This window comes from Asterias rubens, chromosome 1 (assembly GCF_902459465.1).
Source record: "Asterias rubens chromosome 1, eAstRub1.3, whole genome shotgun sequence".
NCBI classification, from domain to species: domain Eukaryota; kingdom Metazoa; phylum Echinodermata; class Asteroidea; order Forcipulatida; family Asteriidae; genus Asterias; species Asterias rubens.
Genome location: NC_047062.1, coordinates 16,635,243 through 16,654,670, shown reverse-complemented (window position 1 = coordinate 16,654,670; position 19,428 = coordinate 16,635,243). Strand labels below are relative to the sequence as shown.

General features: G+C 41.6%; 3 protein-coding genes across 3 annotated transcripts; 1 reads left to right on the top strand and 2 right to left on the bottom strand.

Annotated features, from left to right (window-relative positions):
• Positions 1-239: 239 nt before the first annotated feature.
• Positions 240-6,828, bottom strand: LOC117298338. Its single transcript, XM_033781542.1, has 2 exons — positions 6,619-6,828; positions 240-6,408 (listed from the first exon to the last, which is right to left on the bottom strand). Exon 2 carries the CDS (start codon positions 6,312-6,314, stop codon positions 240-242), a length of 6,075 nt encoding a protein of 2,024 aa, XP_033637433.1. The 5' UTR covers positions 6,315-6,408; positions 6,619-6,828.
• A 971-nt stretch (positions 6,829-7,799) lies between these two features.
• Positions 7,800-11,937, bottom strand: LOC117293523. The gene is made up of 2 exons (XM_033775874.1): positions 11,018-11,937; positions 7,800-8,651 (listed from the first exon to the last, which is right to left on the bottom strand). The coding sequence occupies exons 1-2, from the start codon at positions 11,691-11,693 to the stop codon at positions 8,512-8,514; spliced, it is 816 nt and encodes a 271-aa protein (XP_033631765.1). The 5' UTR covers positions 11,694-11,937; the 3' UTR covers positions 7,800-8,511.
• Positions 11,938-13,393: 1,456 nt separating this feature from the next.
• Positions 13,394-18,537, top strand: LOC117297696 (phosphatidylinositol-glycan biosynthesis class F protein-like). Its single transcript, XM_033780846.1, has 5 exons — positions 13,394-13,654; positions 15,302-15,423; positions 16,345-16,461; positions 17,345-17,453; positions 18,312-18,537. Exons 1-5 carry the CDS (start codon positions 13,394-13,396, stop codon positions 18,435-18,437), a joined length of 735 nt encoding a protein of 244 aa, XP_033636737.1. The 3' UTR covers positions 18,438-18,537.
• Positions 18,538-19,428: the final 891 nt, after the last annotated feature.

The following is a 19,428-nucleotide window of genomic DNA, read 5'->3' as shown; positions in this document are numbered from 1 at the left end:
TGATTGGATTAACCTGGATATTTAGGAATTATTTGAGGAATTTACGTGATTAGTTTGGATTTGGACTTGTAAAATGGCGATTGGTATGATCATGGAAACATTGGAGATTTTGATTCAAGAGAGGGCGCTATAACGAAAACTGTCCTGTTGCGGAGACTTTCTGACAGCCACCCCAAATTTAGGCTCTAAATTTTATCAAACAGAGAAAGTCTTCAAAAGTCCACGATAGGTGTCCAACTCTAGGGGTCTTCACTATCGGTGATCTCAGGTAGGCGTATCAGACGCGCAACGGGTCTGGTGTATTCGCGATCAGCGACTTTAACTCTGGCTGCTCGGATGCGATCATCAACTCCAGGAAGTGTCTCGATGACTCTACCAACTAGCCAATGAGCTCTAGGCTGCTGAGGGTCGGCAATCATGACAACATCGCCACAGGTGAGGTTACGGCAGTCCTTTTGCCATTTTGGGCGAAGTTGGAGGCTTGGCAGGTAGTATTTCAGGAAATGTGACCAGAACTGGTCCGCTAGTACTTGGCTGTGGCGCCATCGGCGTCGTCCTATCAGCTCGTCGACAGGGTATACTACTTGCGGAAGTGACTGGTCATGGCGTCCCATCAGTAGGATATTCGGAGTTATGGGATTGATGTCTGCAACATCAGATGAGATGTAGCCCAATGGCTTGGAATTGAGGATGCCTTCAATTTCTATCAGGACGGTGCGGAGTACGGCTTCGGTGACTGATTGGTCCTTGATTACAACCTTGAGACCGTCTTTAATGCTCTTGATCTCTCGCTCCCACACTCCGCCGAAGTGAGGTGCACTGGGTGGATTAAACTTGAATCTCACTTTCTGGTCGCCTAGTTGTGCTGCAAGGTCAGGTTTCATGGCATGGAATGCTTCCTGTAATTCAGTTTCAGCTCCCTTGAAATTGGTTCCGCAATCAGATAGCAACTCATAGGGCTTCCCTCGTCTGGAAATGAAGCGCCGAAAGGACATCAAGAAGGCATCGGTGTCCAGGCCTTCTAAGAGATCTATATGAATAGCTCTGGTCGTCATACACTTGAAGATCACCCCCCACCTTTTCTCGGAGCGGCGACCAATCTTGACATGCATCGGACCGAAACAGTCAACACCGGTAGAGTAGAAGGCTGGCTTAAATAGACGGAGACGGGACGGAGGAAGATCACCCATCTTTGGTACTTCGGGTTTTGCGCGCCATTTGCGGCATTCAAAGCATTGATGCTGATGACGACGAATTGCCTCCCTTCCCCGGAGTATCCAAAACTTGCGTCTTAATTCAGCTAGAATACGTTCTGGACCATAGTGAAGAAGCTTCTCGTCATAGTCACGTATTATCAGCTTGGTGATGTGGTGTTGAGGATCAAGGACGATTGGGTATTTAACAGCATCGGAGAGGATTTCTGCCCTACGTAGTCGTCCTCCAACTCTGATGAGCTTTGCGGTTTCGTCATAGGCTGGGTCCAACTGTGAGAGCTTGCTCCCGGACGGTATTCCTCGTTTGGCCTTTAAGGCAGACAGCTCTTCAGGGAAGCTTTCGAGTTGACATTTTTGGTACAGAAGATTTTCGATGTCCTCCCGCAACTGTGCTGTGTCATCTCCAGGTTTGGCCACCCCGTGAAGGGATAGTTTGAAAGCCTCTACCAGAGCGTCCCAGCTGTTGTACTGATGGAGATCGGGCTGCAATGGGTTTTCTACAATGGCAGTCTTACCACAGAAGGTTGCTTTTTTCAGCTCTGTTGCATCCTCTGTAGGGTCAGTGATTGGACTTTTCGGCCACTGAGACGGAGGTTGACGAAGATAGAGTGGGCCTGTCTTCCATCGGGATTCTTCACTCAGTTCTTTGAGTGACTTACCCCTGGTAATGTCATCGGCAGGGTTGTTCTGGGTGTCCACATAGCGCCAGTCCTGCACATCTGTAAGGGTCTGTATTTCGGTGACACGAGTACCAACGAAGACCTTATATCGGCATGATTCTGACTTCAACCACTGCAGGACCGTGGTCGAATCGCTCCATAGGGTGACCTTGTTGATCTCTAGGGTAAGTTCCTTACGAAGGAGATCGGCTAGTTGTGCACCGGTGAGAGCTGCTGATAACTCGAGTCGTGGCATCGATAGTTGTCTTTTCGGTGCCACTCTGGATCGAGACATGAGAAAACTGACGCTGACGTTCCCCTTGTCATCTTCAGTGCGGAGGTAGGCAACTGATCCGTATACTCGTTCAGATGCGTCACAGAAAACATGTAGTTCTCTATTGGAAGTCACTGTGTTGACATCAGGCGGGGTGTAACATCTCGGCAGTTTAACCAGAGGAAGGTCGGAGAGCTCCTCCTCCCAAGTGAGCCACTGATCACGGATCTTTCCTGGTTCCAGAGGGTCGTCCCAGTCTCGTTTTGTCTTCCAAAGGTCTTGCACTAGCACCTTAGCACGTGCTGTGAAGGGAGAAATGTAGCCAATTGGATCATACTGGCTAGCAAGAATCTTGTAGATAGTTCGTAGGTTGAGCGTCGAGTACTCAGTTGATCTGTGTTTATAACTGAGTTCGTCTGTTGAACATTGCCATCGAAGTCCAAGGGTGCCTTCGGACAAGTCGTTCTGACCAAAGGCTAACCAGAGCTCGTAGCCTTCAGATCTGGCATTAGATGGAAGTTCATCAACTACTGAAGGGATGTTGCTGGCCCATTGTCTGATGTTGAAACCACCAGTTGAGAGTAGCTTTCGCATCTTCATAACGAGCTCCTTTGCTTCGGATATGGTAGGTTTACTGTCAAGGCAATTGTCGACGTAGAATGCCTGGTCAACTGCACTGCAGACATCCTTGTCATCGCTGACGTGTTTGCGTAGTGCAAATGTGGCACAGCATGGGCTGCACGTGGTGCCAAATGGTAAAACTTGCCATTCGTAGATATCTGGCTCAACGTCTCGGTTCATCTTACGCCATACAAATCGAAGGAGAGGTTTGTCTTCAGGGAGTAGTCTCACTTGATGGAACATTGCCTGAATATCCCCAGATATGGCAACAGGGTGTTGGCGGAATCGCAGGAATACGCCGAGCAGTGAAGCACCTTGTGTTGGCCCTGGTAGTAGGTGATTGTTGAGGATCTTGCCTTCATACTCGTAAGAGCAGTTGAATACCAAGCGGTGTTTTCCATTGTGCTCAACTACGTGGTGCGGAATATACCAGGACTCTTCAGTTTTCAGAGCTTCTTCGTTGCTGATGATTTTCACAAAGCCTGTGTCGACAAGGGTTTGGATAAGCTTGTTGTGAATTTCAGCTTTATCTGGGTGTTTTTGGAGGCGTCTTTCGTTCCGCTTCAGGTTTTGCATGACGGCTTCCTTAGTAGCTCTGAATTTGTTGTCGTCTTTGGTGCGAAGTAGAGGAGTGGCGTAGCGCTGAACTCCGTCAATCTCTATTCTGATGGTTTTCTCTTCAAGTGTCGCTATGGCTTGCTTATCTTGTTTCGAGCGAGTGACTTGCTTTTCAGAGTAGGGTAGGATGTCTGCTTGCCAGAGTCGTTCAACATTTTTAAGCAGATCTGTGGTTGGCTGAAGGGTTGTCGTGAATAAGCACTGTTGCTCTTCTGATTGGCTTTGAAGGAGATTGGCTGGACCCTGTAGAGACCAACCAAGTTTTGTGCATACAGCTAATGGTGCTCCTCTGGGGCCAAATCGAACTGGTTGTATCGGGTGAATGAGGTCAGCATAGTCTGAACCAATCAGGATTAGTGGGCAAGCCTTATTGATCGGAGGCAAGGGTATCTGACGAAGGTGTGACCATCGTTTCTTGAGGGCTTCAACAGGATACGAGTACTCAGAGAGGCACAAGTTGTTGGCAGCAAAGGCACCATTGATAGGATATCTGACGTCAGAGTTGTCCCTGGGTGACACTTGCAGGTTAACTGATTTTCCTGCACATAGGAATGGCTCACTGCGCACTGTAGCCAGGAGTATGTTGTCTTCTACCCCAGAAAGCTTCAACGCTTGAACAGCTGGCATCAGGATCATGGTTCGCATTGAACCGTCGTCAAGGATGGCATAGGTCTCTATCATCCCTCCTGGTCCGTGAAGCAGAACTTTTACCACCTTTAGCATAATATGATGTGGTCGGGAGGGTTGGTCGATGAAGAGGGCTTGCGTTACTGCTTCTGTGACGTAAACCTTACTAGCTCCGCTCTGGATGGCAGCATGGAGGGCAGTCAGGTGCTGTTCTTTGCAGGTGTTACAAGGTTTCTTCAGGGTGCAGTTTTCTGGCTTGTGGGAACGCCCACACCTCCAGCACCTATTCTTTTCCTTGATCCAGTTAATGATCTGTTCGGTTGTCAACTGTTTAAACTCTGTACAGCTGTTGAGGTAGTGTGTTGTCTCGTTACACTTGGGACAGTAGGCTTTGGGTCTGTTTGGGCCCTTCTGTCCAGAGTAAGTGGTGTTCGTCGATGGGGGCATCGTTGGTGTTTCGTTTGTGACGAATACTGCTGTTGCAGGAGCATTCCTCTTCTGAAAGTGTTTATCCTTCTTATCAGTAGAAGGGTTGTCACTCTTCTGGATAGCAGTAGCCTGACTGACAATTCGCCTCGCTCGGGACTTCGTTTGCAACCAGTTTGCAAAGTGGAGTAGGGTATAGGTGTTGTTGGAGTCTACCTTAATTATGTCTCTACTAATGCAGTGCTCCACAAATCTATCTCTGTAGCTTGATGGAAGTTTGCTTAGGAGTCGGTCGACATGAGAACCGCACTTTAATTCATAGCCATTCTCTCCCTCCAGAGATTTAAGCATCCCTACCAATGAATGCACGGAGAGGGAAAAGTTCTCAAAGGCGTCATTGTCGTTGTACTTCACAGGGGGCATACTCAGGATGGAGTTGATTTCACTCTGTATCAACTGCCGTGGTTGACCGTACCTTTCTTTCAAGGCTTGCAGAGCTGCAGTGTATGGCTTGGCTTCATGGATGAAAGCTTCGGCTAACCTCTTGATGTTCCCGCTGAGTTTACCCAGCAAAACCTGGTACTTGTACGGCTCGGTTAAGTGGGGATGAACGTCGATCAGGTTATCGAGTGCCATTTTTAGGAGGGCAAAGTCTTTCTCCTTTCCACTGCTGAAGGTAGGTAGTACTGGCCTTGGTATGCCATATGAAGAGGCAATCAGCATCTCCGTGGAGTTCGGCATCATCATTTGTGCTGGAGCTGGCCCCATTGGATGTGATGGAGCCGGGTACGGTTGTGCGAAGGGGTTTGGAAAAGGTGGTGCCCAACCAACCGACTGTGTTGGTGCAGTCATAGGGTACGGATTGGTAACTGCCGGCTGCATGGATGGTGGTGTTACTTTAGATGGAGAATAAACAGCCGGAGTGGTGACATCAACTACGTGTACTTCAGCTTTGTGCTTATGAGCTGCAGTATTGCTGTATGTAGGGACATCACTCAAGTTGGCTATGTGACTATTCTCAGCACTGACTGTGATTGTTTGACCCTGGGTTGGTGAGTCAGACAATGTTGTTTGGTTGATGGAAGATGGGGTCACAGTTTGATGCTGTTTCTCTATCTCTGGTTCTGGATCACTGTTGACCATGGCTGTGATCAGTCGTGCTTCATTTAGCTGTTGTTCCACTTCTCGCAATCTTCTTTGTCTTGATAGTCGTGTGTTCAGAGACTCGCGCTGACGAAAAGCATTTCGCTCAATTTCTTCGGCACGTCTACGAGCCGCAAGGGCTTCTTCGTCTGCGTGTATCCGTGCGGCATATGCCTCATCGTCTAGCCTTTGTAACTCTTCATCTGCTGATTGATCTTCCTCAATCTGGCGTTTCATCTCTTCCAGTTCAGCCTGTTTGCGTTGCTGTTTGAGTTTCGCTGATTGGGAGTCACTCAGTATTGACTTGAAGGAAGATTTACTGTGACGGGACTGTCCGCTGTAGAGTGAGTTCGATGAGTGAGAACTCCTCCGTGAACGAGATGTTTGTGTGGTTACAACGCTATGCTCATCTGTTCTGCCGGAAGTTGAAGGATGGTGGTCAATAACAAAGTCCTGAAAGTGGGCCGGCATACGTCTGTCACGAGAGGACCGAGAACGGGATTGGACGGTAACAGCACTTGTCTGTAGTCCAACTGCTGCAGCTGTAGCTGTGCTGCAAACCCCGGTAGAGGAAGGTGAGGTCTCGACGATGGTGACAGTAACTGGGACTGGATGTGTACTGGTAGCTGGACTTGCAACTGGAATAGTAACACCGCCAATGGTAACTGCATGGGTATCATCGAGAGGGGTTGTCTGGTTAATGTTCTCGGTCTCCATTTCATTCGTAGCCATAGCCGTAGGTCGCTGGTTCAAATACGGGCTCGAAGGACCATGAAAAGAAGGTGTACTTGAACTTTGATTTATTGGTGATCATATACCCGTGGTTCTATAGAGAAAGCAGAAATTAACCCCAATCAATTATACATATTGGGCTGGTAACAGTAATCATCGTTATACATTATACGCTATGATATGGGCCTACATGTACATTTATATGCATTGTAACAATGTGGATGTAAACAAATCGAAACGTGAATTACATGGAAAACCAACTTCCCTTAAAATCACCCTTTGTAATAATTAAAACAGTACTCACGATTAGGATGTACGCACGGGACTTTGGTGATTAATAAAAGTGATTCGATGATTGGATTAACCTGGATATTTAGGAATTATTTGAGGAATTTACGTGATTAGTTTGGATTTGGACTTGTAAAATGGCGATTGGTATGATCATGGAAACATTGGAGATTTTGATTCAAGAGAGGGCGCTATAACGAAAACTGTCCTGTTGCGGAGACTTTCTGACAGCAAGAATTTTAAAAGTACGTGTTTTTGGAGTTGACTCATCTTTCGTGGATTACTCGATAAAACCGCATGAAAAGGCAATCAGCATGTCAGCCGGCTACCTCATTAATGCTTCTTGTTATGCTCATGGTGCCCCTGTCAGATGCAATTGTGTCCGCCATGCAATACTGTCCGCTCCGGACACTTTTGCATATGCAATCGTGTCCGGGGCTATGCAAAAACCGTCCGGTGGACATGTACATGACTGTACATGTATGTGCGCGCGTAAGCGAGCGTGCATGCACTGAACCTACGTATAAAATACAGCATGAATATTCACGTGTTTTATGATTGCAGGAATACCCAACGGCCGTACATTTCCCATGTCATTCATGACATGCACTTAGCTTGTAAAAAAAATGGCGAACGTGTTCCGTCGACCAAGGGCGTTTAATTTACTGCAAGGGCGGTTTTGCACAGGGGCGGACACAACTGCATATGCAAATGTGTCTGGGTGGATACAATTGCATTATGCAGCAGCGTCCGGGCAGACACAATGGCATTTGCAAAACCGTCCGGCGGACATTATTGCATATGCAATAATGTCCTCCGGATAGTATTGCACAGAAGACATAATTGCATGTCACTACCCCCCCCCCAAAAAAAAAAGTCCAACAACAGTCACACAGGTAGCATCAGTGGTTTCTGCCCCTGCCTTTCACCCGGTAGAACCATTGGAACCATGGAGGTACACGGACCGCCGGTGAGCTTGTGTATTGGAATTTTCAATCACTGCGTCACTACCCAAAAATGTTCACCCATGTCCACTTAAATGATAGGCTTATTCATAGTTTTCCAAATGCTTTGACGACTGTGTACACAGCTCGCCCCTATTCTTAGCCTATTTAATCTTGAGAATTAACATTAATAAATAAACAAGAAACCGACTAGAGCAAAGCAAACGAGACACAAATCACTTGTTGACACAAAATAAAGTTTTAATATTGTGCACTTGATTTATTTACAGGTAAAATGTTATTACAAATTTACACAATTATCTCAATATTGCTTTATCCGTTTTCTAAAATCGGGTGAACACTGAGATGTGAGTGCCCTGTCAATCGATCAATCGTTTTATTTCGAAGCACAGACTTCGGCAATGGAGGTTGGACTTGTGGGCAGGCCTAAAGATTAATAGTTTGCATCAATGGTTGAAATATTTTTCAAAAAAATTAAGTTGTCCATAACTATTTATTTATAGCCTCCGTCTTTATGATCATGCGAATAAATTATATTTTTGGACACTTCAGACACTTCAGAAGTTTCATACAGACAAGAGTGACGAAAAATTATGAAATCGAACGAGTGAAACTGACAGCAAGTATAGCTTTGAATGGCCCCCAAAAAATGGAAATATAAACTGAACTTTTTATATGTAAAATAAAGGTAGAGGGCCAACTAAATGAACACTTTCTCCAATGGTTGAAATTGACACTAACTCAAAAGTACGGCCATTTAAATTCCGACAAAGACTTTGTTTTAAAATGAAAAGACTGCAATTGAAAGTCTTAACCAGAATACTATTTTGGTGTCGAAGTTGTTATCGTTTTTTCTTCTTCATTTTTACTATTTTGAAGTTTATACGGTTGCTATTAATTGTGTTTGGCGACCCAGTGGCTGATGACTGGTTGTCTTGACCACATCACACGTCTTGCTCTCGCACGGCCTTGGCGCTCCGTAGGAGTTCTGCCGTACGGCGCTGCATCTCGGCACTGCGGTCCAGAGCTGTCTCGGTCCTCTGCTTCAACCACTCCACATGGGGCAGGGAACAACTTTTCGGACCTGTAGAAATAGGGAGACGAAAAAACAAAAATGCAAGTTATTTTCCCGAGACGCAAATGAATTTACAGCACTATTCGGAAACGAGCGGTACAAAACATAAAGAGAAGCCTGAGAAAAATGTCATGAGGACGAAATAAAGAATGATCTTTATTGCAATTTACGGCAATTAGCCTATAAACTAATATTATCCAATGCAAACCTTAGCAGCAGCCGAAAGTCTAATGGTAGCCAAACTTTGACGTGGCTGGTGGTTGACACTGGCCATACCAATTTGTTGTAAATGTTGAGTAGAACAGGGCTATTTATTTTCTGAATAGAGGGTATATTTTTGCTCTCATAAATCGACTTAACACATCATAGCTTTTCACTATTGGACATTATTAAAACGCCAAAAGGCCAGTACAGGTTCCGTCCCACTTTTGTAAATAATGTTGATTTCTAAATGGCGTATTAATTAACTGACTGATGTGTTTATTCCATGAAAGGGGCAACCTGCTGCCTATAACCAGCTAAACTTCACACGCTGGTTAAAAATAGCTCGATGACTATTGCTCCAATCAAAATCCCTGGAATTTCTCAGGGGTGTAGTTTCTGGCCAACTGGATGTATTGTTATTGAATTGTCATACAAAATAGAAGTACACTTTCTTGTGTCACACGCCCCTTGAAATTACCGTCAAGATGGGGATCAGGGTAAGATTTTGACGGGTGGAATACTCAGGAAGTGCCCTGAAATGACTCAGAACACCGTTGCCTTTATCTCGTACAACAACCTACAGATGTAATTCAATGGACTCTTGAAATAACAAGGGAGGATAAAATGGGTTGTGTGACTCAAACTTTACCTTGATTCTAGACTGACAGTGACATATTATTTTTATATATTTTTCTTTGCGTAAAAAAAATATAAAATCACCTGACTTTATTTTCGACTATACACGGTATTGCAGATAAAGGGACGGGTTGTATAGGCCCCATTATTTCAATATGGCACGTTAATTAAGGAATCCTTACTGACAGTGATATATTATTATTATTATTATTTATTTGTTCGTAATCTTTTCAAATAAAATCACAAGACTTTATTTTCGACTATACACAGTATCAATATTGCAGAAAAAAAGACGGGCTGTAGGCCCAATTCTTGAACTCTTTGTGTAAAATAGCCTACAAGTGCCAATTATCTTGTTCACAAATATTTCGTTTATTTTGATATTCAGTTCACGATCAACAAACTACACGTACAAAGTTCGTTCTGCCTCATAGGTTGTACATTATTTATAATAATCAGTTTGCGAAAGTTTGTCTGATAAATCCTTTCCAAATATGAAAAGCTAAACTCTGTGTTCCCTTAAAACTTAAAAGTCGATAGAAGGGATGGGCCCTAAACTTAAACTTTTACAAACATGAAGCACAGTGCGGTCCAGATCGCTTCATGTCTTTCATCTTTTATGAAACGCGTTTTTTATAGCGTGTTTTGTGTTTATTTAGGAATTTTAGAAACCGATATTCCACTCTCTTCCTCCTTAACATAATTATTCCATCTTAGCCTCGTCATTGCTGATACGGATATTAATCGACATCGAAACAACCAAATAAGTTTCATGGAACAGCAAATCAAACACTCTACCGATAAAAAAGAAAATTCCATGTGGACACAAAAACTCGTTGCTAAAATTTAACGCTCTCTCAATAATGGGGGAAATCAATAACACGGAAATTGTAAAAAATTTAATGATCGTAAAAAGTGCCATGGAAATTGATGGGTCTGCAACACTTCTTAAGCTTACATTATTTTCAACCAAACAACTTCAAAGTAATATAATAAATTGAAAATGTTGAACTTTGATTTTGTACTTTGAAATGTTTGTTCTTTACTTACAAATTTGTATTAAATTTTAGGGCAGGACAATAAGCATAATATTATAATCACAAACTGAAGTGCTATAAAACATTATGGCATCGAAGAATTAACTTTATGATGTTTTGTGCCATGCCATCAACATAGTGCTACTCGTGTAAACAAACTTGTGCACCACTTGGCTTTATAAAGTCAATATATTTTGGCTTTTACATACATTCCTTGTGGGCCAAGGTCTTCTCAGAATGTTTGAGTGTCTTTTATTATAAGAAATGTAAATTTGAATGTCAATGGGTGTTTTCTGTGTAAATTTACACACACAAATAATATGCCAGCTTGCCGGAAGAGGCGCTTTGTTATGAACTTGGCATCGAGATGCGTATCGTATTGTATGACACAACATGACAGTTGTATTAAAATAGCCACCCCCCCCCCCAAAAAAAAAAAAAAAAAAAAAAAAAAAAAAAAAAAGATCACGACACTCAAAACACTTTAATTATACTAACGATATCTCGATCTCCTAGACTTTAATTCATCGGCGAGCCATGACTTATTCGGTGACCGTAAAATAACGTCTTCTTCCCCATCACCATCGGCAAGACGTCTCGGTCTATGCACCATGGCCGAGGACATCGAGTAGCGTCTCCGCCTCGTCGTGGTAGGTGTTTCCCCGTCAAGATCGTCGTGATGGTCCCATGGGTCATCCCTCTCGAAGGGTGGAGAAGTTTGGATCCCTTCGTCGGCTGAAAGAGCATCCTCCTGTTCAGATTTAAGATGGTGACAAGGGGATGGTGATGATGAAGATGATAATGACTGAAGAGTAGTTGCTGGGATAGATTTTGTTGAGTTGGATTCCTCCTCATTGCACTTGGGTAATGGCATTTCACAGCAGTTCTGCTGAGATGTTGAAACCGACTTGGTTCCCAAACTGTCACTTTCGGTATCCTCACTTTCGTGTAGATTTAAAGGTGGAGTATCCTCTTCATGATCAGTCTTAATGACAACACTTCCCGTGTTCTCACAATGCTCTGGTAATTCACTTATAGTATCCAGTATATCCTGTTCAAAGCTTGGTCCTTGACAATCCATGATGGGATGCTGATGACGGAAGTCGGTTCCTCTCTCAGCAGTCGAGGAATGATTTTCAGGAGAAAACGTTGAAGGATTTCGGACGGTATTCATCGGTATTCATCCGCCAATCACCGCATACACTCAGAGTATTGTCCTTAGAAAAGAAATTCCAGAGTGTTTGTAACTGGCTTTTTTTACATGTAGATGAATCAGACAAGTTTTAGATCCCGTTCGCCTGTAAACCACAGAAATATGTTATGATACCTGCATGCTGTGAAGCCCCGTCATGAATCATAGCCCTAGATTAAAGTTCTCTAGCGATGATGGTTTGTTTATGTCCTTTCACTTCGACGTCACACTGCCCGGAGGTGCATTTTTCAAACTCAACACAAACACCACCCATTGTTACGCCACAAAGACTTACCTTGTGTTGTGCGTTGCATTGTGATTGTGTTCAGTCAAGCGAGAATTAGTAAAACTACCTGGGGAGACCGCCCAGTCATCTGTGACTCACGGTTCTATTGTTGGTGGGTAAACGAAGACTTCTGCGGGCAGACAGCAAAGGCTTTCACTCAAATATTTGTTGGCACATATCAATTTTGTTCATACCATATTAGTCTTTTTCTTTCCACCATTGTCAATTGAGCTGTTCTTGTTACTCATATTCAAAGTCTATAGGTCAATGTCGAAGTGTGGTAGGATCCCATTGCACTTTGTAACCACTGTAAACATTATGTAAATAACATTTAAAAGAAAATAGTTGAATCTGGGAAAACATTGCACTCACAACTGTATAGCAGAACTGCTTATGCTACCTCCAAAAATAGTTACAAAAATCATATACTTTTCTGTAAGGCCAAAAATCGGAGTATAGGCTTATGCCTATAATATAGGCATATTATGGCAATCTTTTTCAGCTAATGCGAAATGTCTAAACGGCAGAAATTTTGTAGTATTCGGTGGGACGAGTCGTTGCGAGTTTGCATCATAATAAATGAGACAAAATTAATTCATGAAAGGTGATTTTTGGAAGGAATACCGATTGGTCTTGCCATTTTACTTTTTTGTGAGAACCGTCTGGTGCAGTCTTGTGCATGCTTTATAATTATATCCACAACAATTTGGAGAATATAACTTCCACCACTTCCCCCAACGAACCTTGGATGAAAACTCCCGTTCAGTAGAATCGAGTGATTAAATAGAAAAATCATACGATCAAAGTTTATCATGACACATGAACAAGTATTGTGCCAAACAGGTGCGACTGTTGAAGCGTCGGACAGTCTCTAAGACTCAGTCCGAATTTTGTGCCAAAACACTGAGTTTAGCTGTCGTGACATCAATGTCATGCGATTATAACTCGGAACCTAATAATATTTACGCCTACAGTTTATGGTTTATGTGGCATCTGAGGCAGGTGTACAATCATTGAGGATACAAACAAAGTTGATACATGACTGAGAATATTCTTTAAAGCAGCTGGTTTTCAGTCTCAATTTTTGCAGCCCGAATGAGACTAATAGGCCCTAAGGAGGGGTACATTTTCTCCTACAAAATATTAAAGAAGGTCGAACGAAAACCATAAAGTGGACAAAATCTAAGAAGAACTCAAGGTACGTTAAAAATATTCTTTAATTTTTAGAGTGGTTATGAGTCAGAAAATCATCGCCTATCATTCATTAAATCTAATTGCTACAAATTTTGATAGTATTTTTTTTTTTGCAATGAAGACACCACGATGAGGTTGTACTGATTCAAGCATACAGCGCGAAATAGCGCCCTCTTCTGTTTAAAGTTGATTTGTTTCCAAGATGGCAGCGTCCATAGATGGCTCGATGAGGTCGGGAGGATCTAGTTTTTCGTTGAAATTCACTATTTTGGGCCAAGTTATTGTATTGTTATTCACATTAATGGCAAATGCAATACTAGTGATTCTAGATAGTAGATTTAATTTGATACAAAATGCGTTATATTCAATGAGAACGTTCTCAATAGTTTACGGAATTTTCCAGTGTGTTTTGTACGGAATAGTTTTTCGGGAGAAATTTGATTCAGATTTGGTTGGTTACAGAGTAAGTGAAAGTGTCGCTGTCATGCGCCCTGTCTGATTTTTGAATGGAAGTTTGTTTGAAATTGTTTTAAAATATTGTCTTGTATAATTGACTATTATTAATAATGGATAACTTTCCGTATGGCGCCACCACTTTTTCACTCATTTTTACTAAAAGAAAAAGGGATATCTCATTGAGTTGAAATGAGATACTATTTTATTTCATATCGAATAAAAAAGTGGTGGCGCCATGCGGAAACATTTCCTTAATAATACCTTGACTCTTTTGTTTGTTCAAGCTAGTCCAACTTCAATATGGAATGGGTCATCAATGCAGATCTTTTTTTTTTTTTGGCTTGTGTGATACGGCTCTCTTCTTTTTTGTTAAGATTGAGGCACTAGCCACTATATGAAACCACAGAGAGATCGTTCATCCAAGTATGGAGAAACTGTGGATAAGGTGTCTTCACCATCCAGGAAGGAAATGACTAATTAATAATGACCCTTTGTCTTCAGTCTTTGCTTTTCTCCTTTTCCCCACAGATGAGATATCCCCCTGTGTCTGTTAAATCCATTGTTAAATTGTAGCCTGCCTCATTCACCTAGTAATGACTTTCCTTTGTTAAGGCTAAGACTGTCTAAGAGTGGTTTGTGGATGCGAATATCTCTTTTTAGTTGTATTGGTTCTGAAAAGAACCTGGGGTTTAAAACCTCAGAACCAACACTACCCGACAAAAGAGATATTCACATGGTGTTAATGGAAACCTCTCTTTAATTATACTTCCACCAAGCTAAGTTTCAAATCATACTTGTCCTTTGTGTTTCCAACGTCTTGTGGTCAATCCAGGCCCTTCCCTTTTCCCTTTTTGTTACCCTCCTCTTTGTTCATCCCCTGCTTTCTCTTTTCTGCTTTCATCTATTTCCACTTGACTGCTTTTGTTTCACCAGTATGCCTGTTTCTGTTGAACATGTTCTCATGCCTGTTTCTGTTGAGCATGTTCTCACAACCATTGGGAAAGACTTTGTGGGGTCGAAATACAGGCAACTAACCATTTTTTTGTGCATTTATACCATAGGTTCTTTTGGTTGATAAGCAGTTTGCAATAACTAATACTATTTTTCATATTGATATTTATAATGGCGACTGTTCCACCCCAAATTGACAATCGCCCCATATATAGTTGGGACTGGTCCCAACAGAACTTGACTGTTAGTGTTACGGTTGGGAAGCCAGCTCGAGTTTTGGCACTAATTTATTGGGGCACTAATTTAGTTTAGTAGTTAGTTCTAGTTGCTGTAGCATGTTCCTCCATCCTCCTGACAGTCGCAACCACCTGGAGGATGGAGGGTTACTAAGGTATCGCAACTAAATTATCTTTCCATGCAGCCATTTCTCCATGAACAAGAATTGTGCAATCACAGGTCTTCAATACCTGTTTTGAAGACTGAAGAAAAAAATGTGTTTTAATTTTACATTAGTTATTTTTAAAAAGGGTATGCACAACATAGATTAGAAATGTGAAGTACATAAGTGTTCACTGCATACAACTTTAACATGGTGTAATGGTTGTTCATGGAGGAAAATTTCCCTTGAAATGTTTTTGCTTGAAATGCAAAAACAAAATGCTGAGGTTTGGTCTAACTTAAAATTTCTTCTTCTCATATTCAGACTAGCAACAGGGTGACGGTGATTGGCAAGATTTCTCGAGTCATAAAATGCGCTCTTCTGTTTAGTCTCAGTTGCATCATTATTCATATTGTTCTTATTCTCTTTGGAGCTGCAGTGCAGGAGTAAGTAAACAAACAGTCAGTTAAATTTGATTTTTGGGGTTGAACAAAGAATTGACTAGAGTGGGATTCGAACCAACGACCTCCGGATTAACGTGCCAGTCAGTTTCCCTTGTGGTTTATGTTGATATTGTCAGTTAAATTAGAAGAGTTATCGTTATTATCATCATCAGGGCCCAATTTCATAGAGCTGCTTTAAAAGCAGAAAATAGTCTGCTGAGCAAAAATGGGCAGTATACCAGCCACATTTTGTACTTGAGACATGGTAGTTTGGCTGTTGACCTTGCTCTTGTAAACTTAAATTTGTTTTGCTTAGCTGCTTTGTGTGCTTAAGCAGCTCTATGAAAATGGTCCCAGGTTGTTGGATGTAAGACTGTGGGTCATTTGCCACAGCTAAACTAATGCTGGGTTTGCATGCCTTTGACCACCAACATTTTGCCTGCGCTCCTGTTCAGTTTATATTTTATGATTTTGGCTTTGTTTAATATTTTGGTTTAAAGAAGGCTGTTCGCCTCAAGCCTCTGTTTATTTGAACAGTCTCCCTTACTAGCTACATTTTACTGTACTGTTTCTCTGTGTCTATATCATTGGTCATGTATACTCTTGTACCACATTGAATTAATTTTTATATTTTGCGAATGCGGAGCTAGATCCTTATTACTGTCTGATACTGTTATACTTGTTTCCCTAAGAAGAAACCACATTTGTTGTATTAATTTTGTACTTTACCATTATTAGTTAGGCCTACTGCTTTTCTTATTAACTTGTAGTTATTTTGTATGATGTCATCATATTCAGCTAAATAATAATGGCGGATACTAGTGTTATTCTCCTAAAGAAATAAGTAATATTTGTATGTTCCAATAAAAGGTTAAATATCCTATTTTTATTTCATGAGACACTTGTGTTTATTGTATTTGCTAGAGCTGTTGAAGAGACGTCGAACTTGGCCATTTTACTGTCTACATTGAGCACCCTTCCTTGTCTTTGCCTGCTGGGTGGAAATGGAGAGGCATGGAACCGCTTTGTCATCCAGAGAAGGTAGCTGTAACTCTAACATTCATACTCTTGGTCACAGCCAAACCAACCAGTTGAAACCATTCAACTTGTGGGATATGTACATGTATGGTAACACTACTGTGCACAGAACTAAGAATATGCAGTGTCCGAATTATTGCAGTGGAGGGTATTTACCTTTCAAAGAGTAGGAGGGTTACTGTATGTTTAAAGCACTTGGACATTATTTGCATGTGCACTAAAATGGGTCTTATATTTTTCGATGAGCACTTTGGTGTTGTGATTCTGGTGCTTAAAGGCAGAGGACACTATTGGTAGTTACTCAAAATAATTATAAGCATAAAACCTTTCTTGGTGACAAGTAATTGGGAGAGGTTGATGGTATAAAACCCTGTGAGAAACGGCTCCCTCTGAAGTGCCCTAGTTTTCGAGAAAGAAGTAATTTTCCATGAATTTGATTTCGAGACCTCAGATTTAGAACTTGAGGTCTCGAAATCAACCATCTAAACGCACACAAGTTCGTGTGACAAGGGTGTTTTTTTCTTTCATTATTATATCGCAAGTTCAATGACCAATTGAGCTCACATTTTCACAGGTTTGTTATTTTATGCATACGTTGAGATACACCAACTGTGAGGACTAGTCTTTGACAATTACCAATAGTGTCCACTGCCTTTAACCAGTGCCTTTTCCCAAACCTGGGCTCGGGCATCAATTTTGGAGCAGTGTACATTCTGTATGGTGTTTCCTGCATCAAACGAAGCCCGGAGCATAGCTTTAGCCACGGTTTTGAAAAAGCTGTTCTTTAAACGATGGTGATGTATTCAGTCCAATGCCATTTTCTCTGCTCTCAGAATTGTTCGCAAATATCTTACACTTGATATTCATCATTTCAATTTCTCACCAGACCCTTTGTTGGCCTTGAAACCTGCGTCCAGTATGTAGCTTTTTGTAGCCTGGTTGGTGCTTGGATGGGAGCATTCACGATACCACTTGACTGGGACAGAGACTGGCAGGTCAGTACTATCTTAATGCAGGTTAAAAAGGGTGTCCTTAGATTTAAAGGCAGTGGACACTATTGGTAACTACTCAAAATAACTATTATTAGCATAAAACCTTACTTGGTAACGAGTAATAGGGAGCTGTTGATAGTATAAAACATTGTGAGAAATGACTCCGTCTGAAGTAAAGTAGTGTTTGAGAAAGAAGTTATTTTCCACTTACTTAATTTTGAGACCTCGGATTTAGATTCTGAGGTCTCAAAATCAAGCATCTGAAAGCACACAACTTCGTGTGACAAGGGTGTTTCTTCTTTCATTGTTATCTTGCAACTTCGACGACCAATTGAGCTCAAATTTTCACAGTTTTGTTATTTTATGCATATGTTGAGATACACCAAGTGAGAAGACTGGTCTTTGACAATTACCAAAGGTGTTGGTCTTTGACAATTACCAATGGTGTCCAGTGTCTTTAACAATATTATGACATTCATCTATCAATAAGGATAGGTTGATGCTTGTTTCAAGTGAAAAAGCAACGTTGCAATGATGTGAAGTTGGGCTTTCAAAATAGTCAAGCTCAAGTTTGCCAATTTCATTTGGGTTGTGAAATAAGTAAAGTTTCTGGCAGTGGCTGCCAAATGCGCCGCAGTTCCTTGTCAACCCTTGGTCTCATAATTCATAATCTTCGAAACCTGTCTTAAAAGTATTTCTCTTTGTTTAAGTCTCTTCATCATCTCATTGGTGGATACAAGCGCAATATAAGATTAAATTATTTAATTATTATTACTCAATTAAAAAGTTGAGTTTGATGACTTTGTAAAGAAATTTGTGTCTGATGACATTTTTCTAAATTTGTATTTTTTTGTTTTTCAGGATTGGCCAATACCTTGTGCCATTGGTGCTTTACTGGGCCATACTATTGGATTGTTAGCAGGCTGCCTACATCTTCTCTCACTCATGTCCAAACAAAACTTAAAGAGCAAGAACAAAAACTTCTGAGCTTTGAAACCAGGTTCCACTGAGAGTCGTGGCCGAGTGGCCTAGTTCATCGGACCCAAGCTCTGGTGTTGTCAGCAGAAGAGTGTGAGTTCGAGTTCCGGTCTTGACACTGGTGCCTTTAAGCAAGGCACTTAACCATAATTGCTTGGGAAGGCAGTGCATTCTGCTCTGTAAGCCAGGCTCTTAGTGGATGATACCTATGCCTCCAGTAACACTGTGAAGGGGGTAACCCTGTTTCAGACCTAGGAGTGGGGTCAATGTGCCCCTGGTGACAGTTGATCTGGGGTGACAGCCTAGATCATGTGTACCTTTACCTTGAAGTGGCCATCTGCCTTGATGTTAGGCGATTTCTTATAAATAAATAAAAATTAAAACACTTGGTAGAGACTGTACTTTGTGGTCTACAAGCTGGCTAGTAAATTAACATCATATTTGCATGAAATGTTGGCATCAAGAGAGAAAGTATTAGTTAAGATAATGAAATTATGTTTCCAGATTGGATGTATTTCACAATAATGTAATTACATGTATGTACAGAAAACATGGGCATGATGTACAGAAGATAAATTAAGTAAGATGTATTGTAAAAAGATTGGTACTGACGTGCATGTGCATGTTTATGTCTTTGTTTTCTCATTATGCTAGTGTCTGTTAGAAATGTATCTTGAAACTTGAATACATTTATGTAAATTAAAATAAAACGAAGTAATGTACTCGTAAAGTTGAGGAATGATGAAGGATTTGAAATGAGGTTTTATTTTTGTGTGAGAGTTTATTGAGTGTCTTTATAAGCCTATCATCCTGATTGGCCTTGAGCTAAAAAGTTGCTTCAAACTAAAAAAAAAAAATAAGCCATGAAAATAAGCTTTTGAGCTGACCATAGTGTTTGCCTGGAGTTATTGTAGTTTTCCCTGTACCACCTTAGATGTATTCATCACAGCGGAGTTTTCGTAAATGTTTTGTTTCGCAGAGCCATCTTAACTGTTTTGCT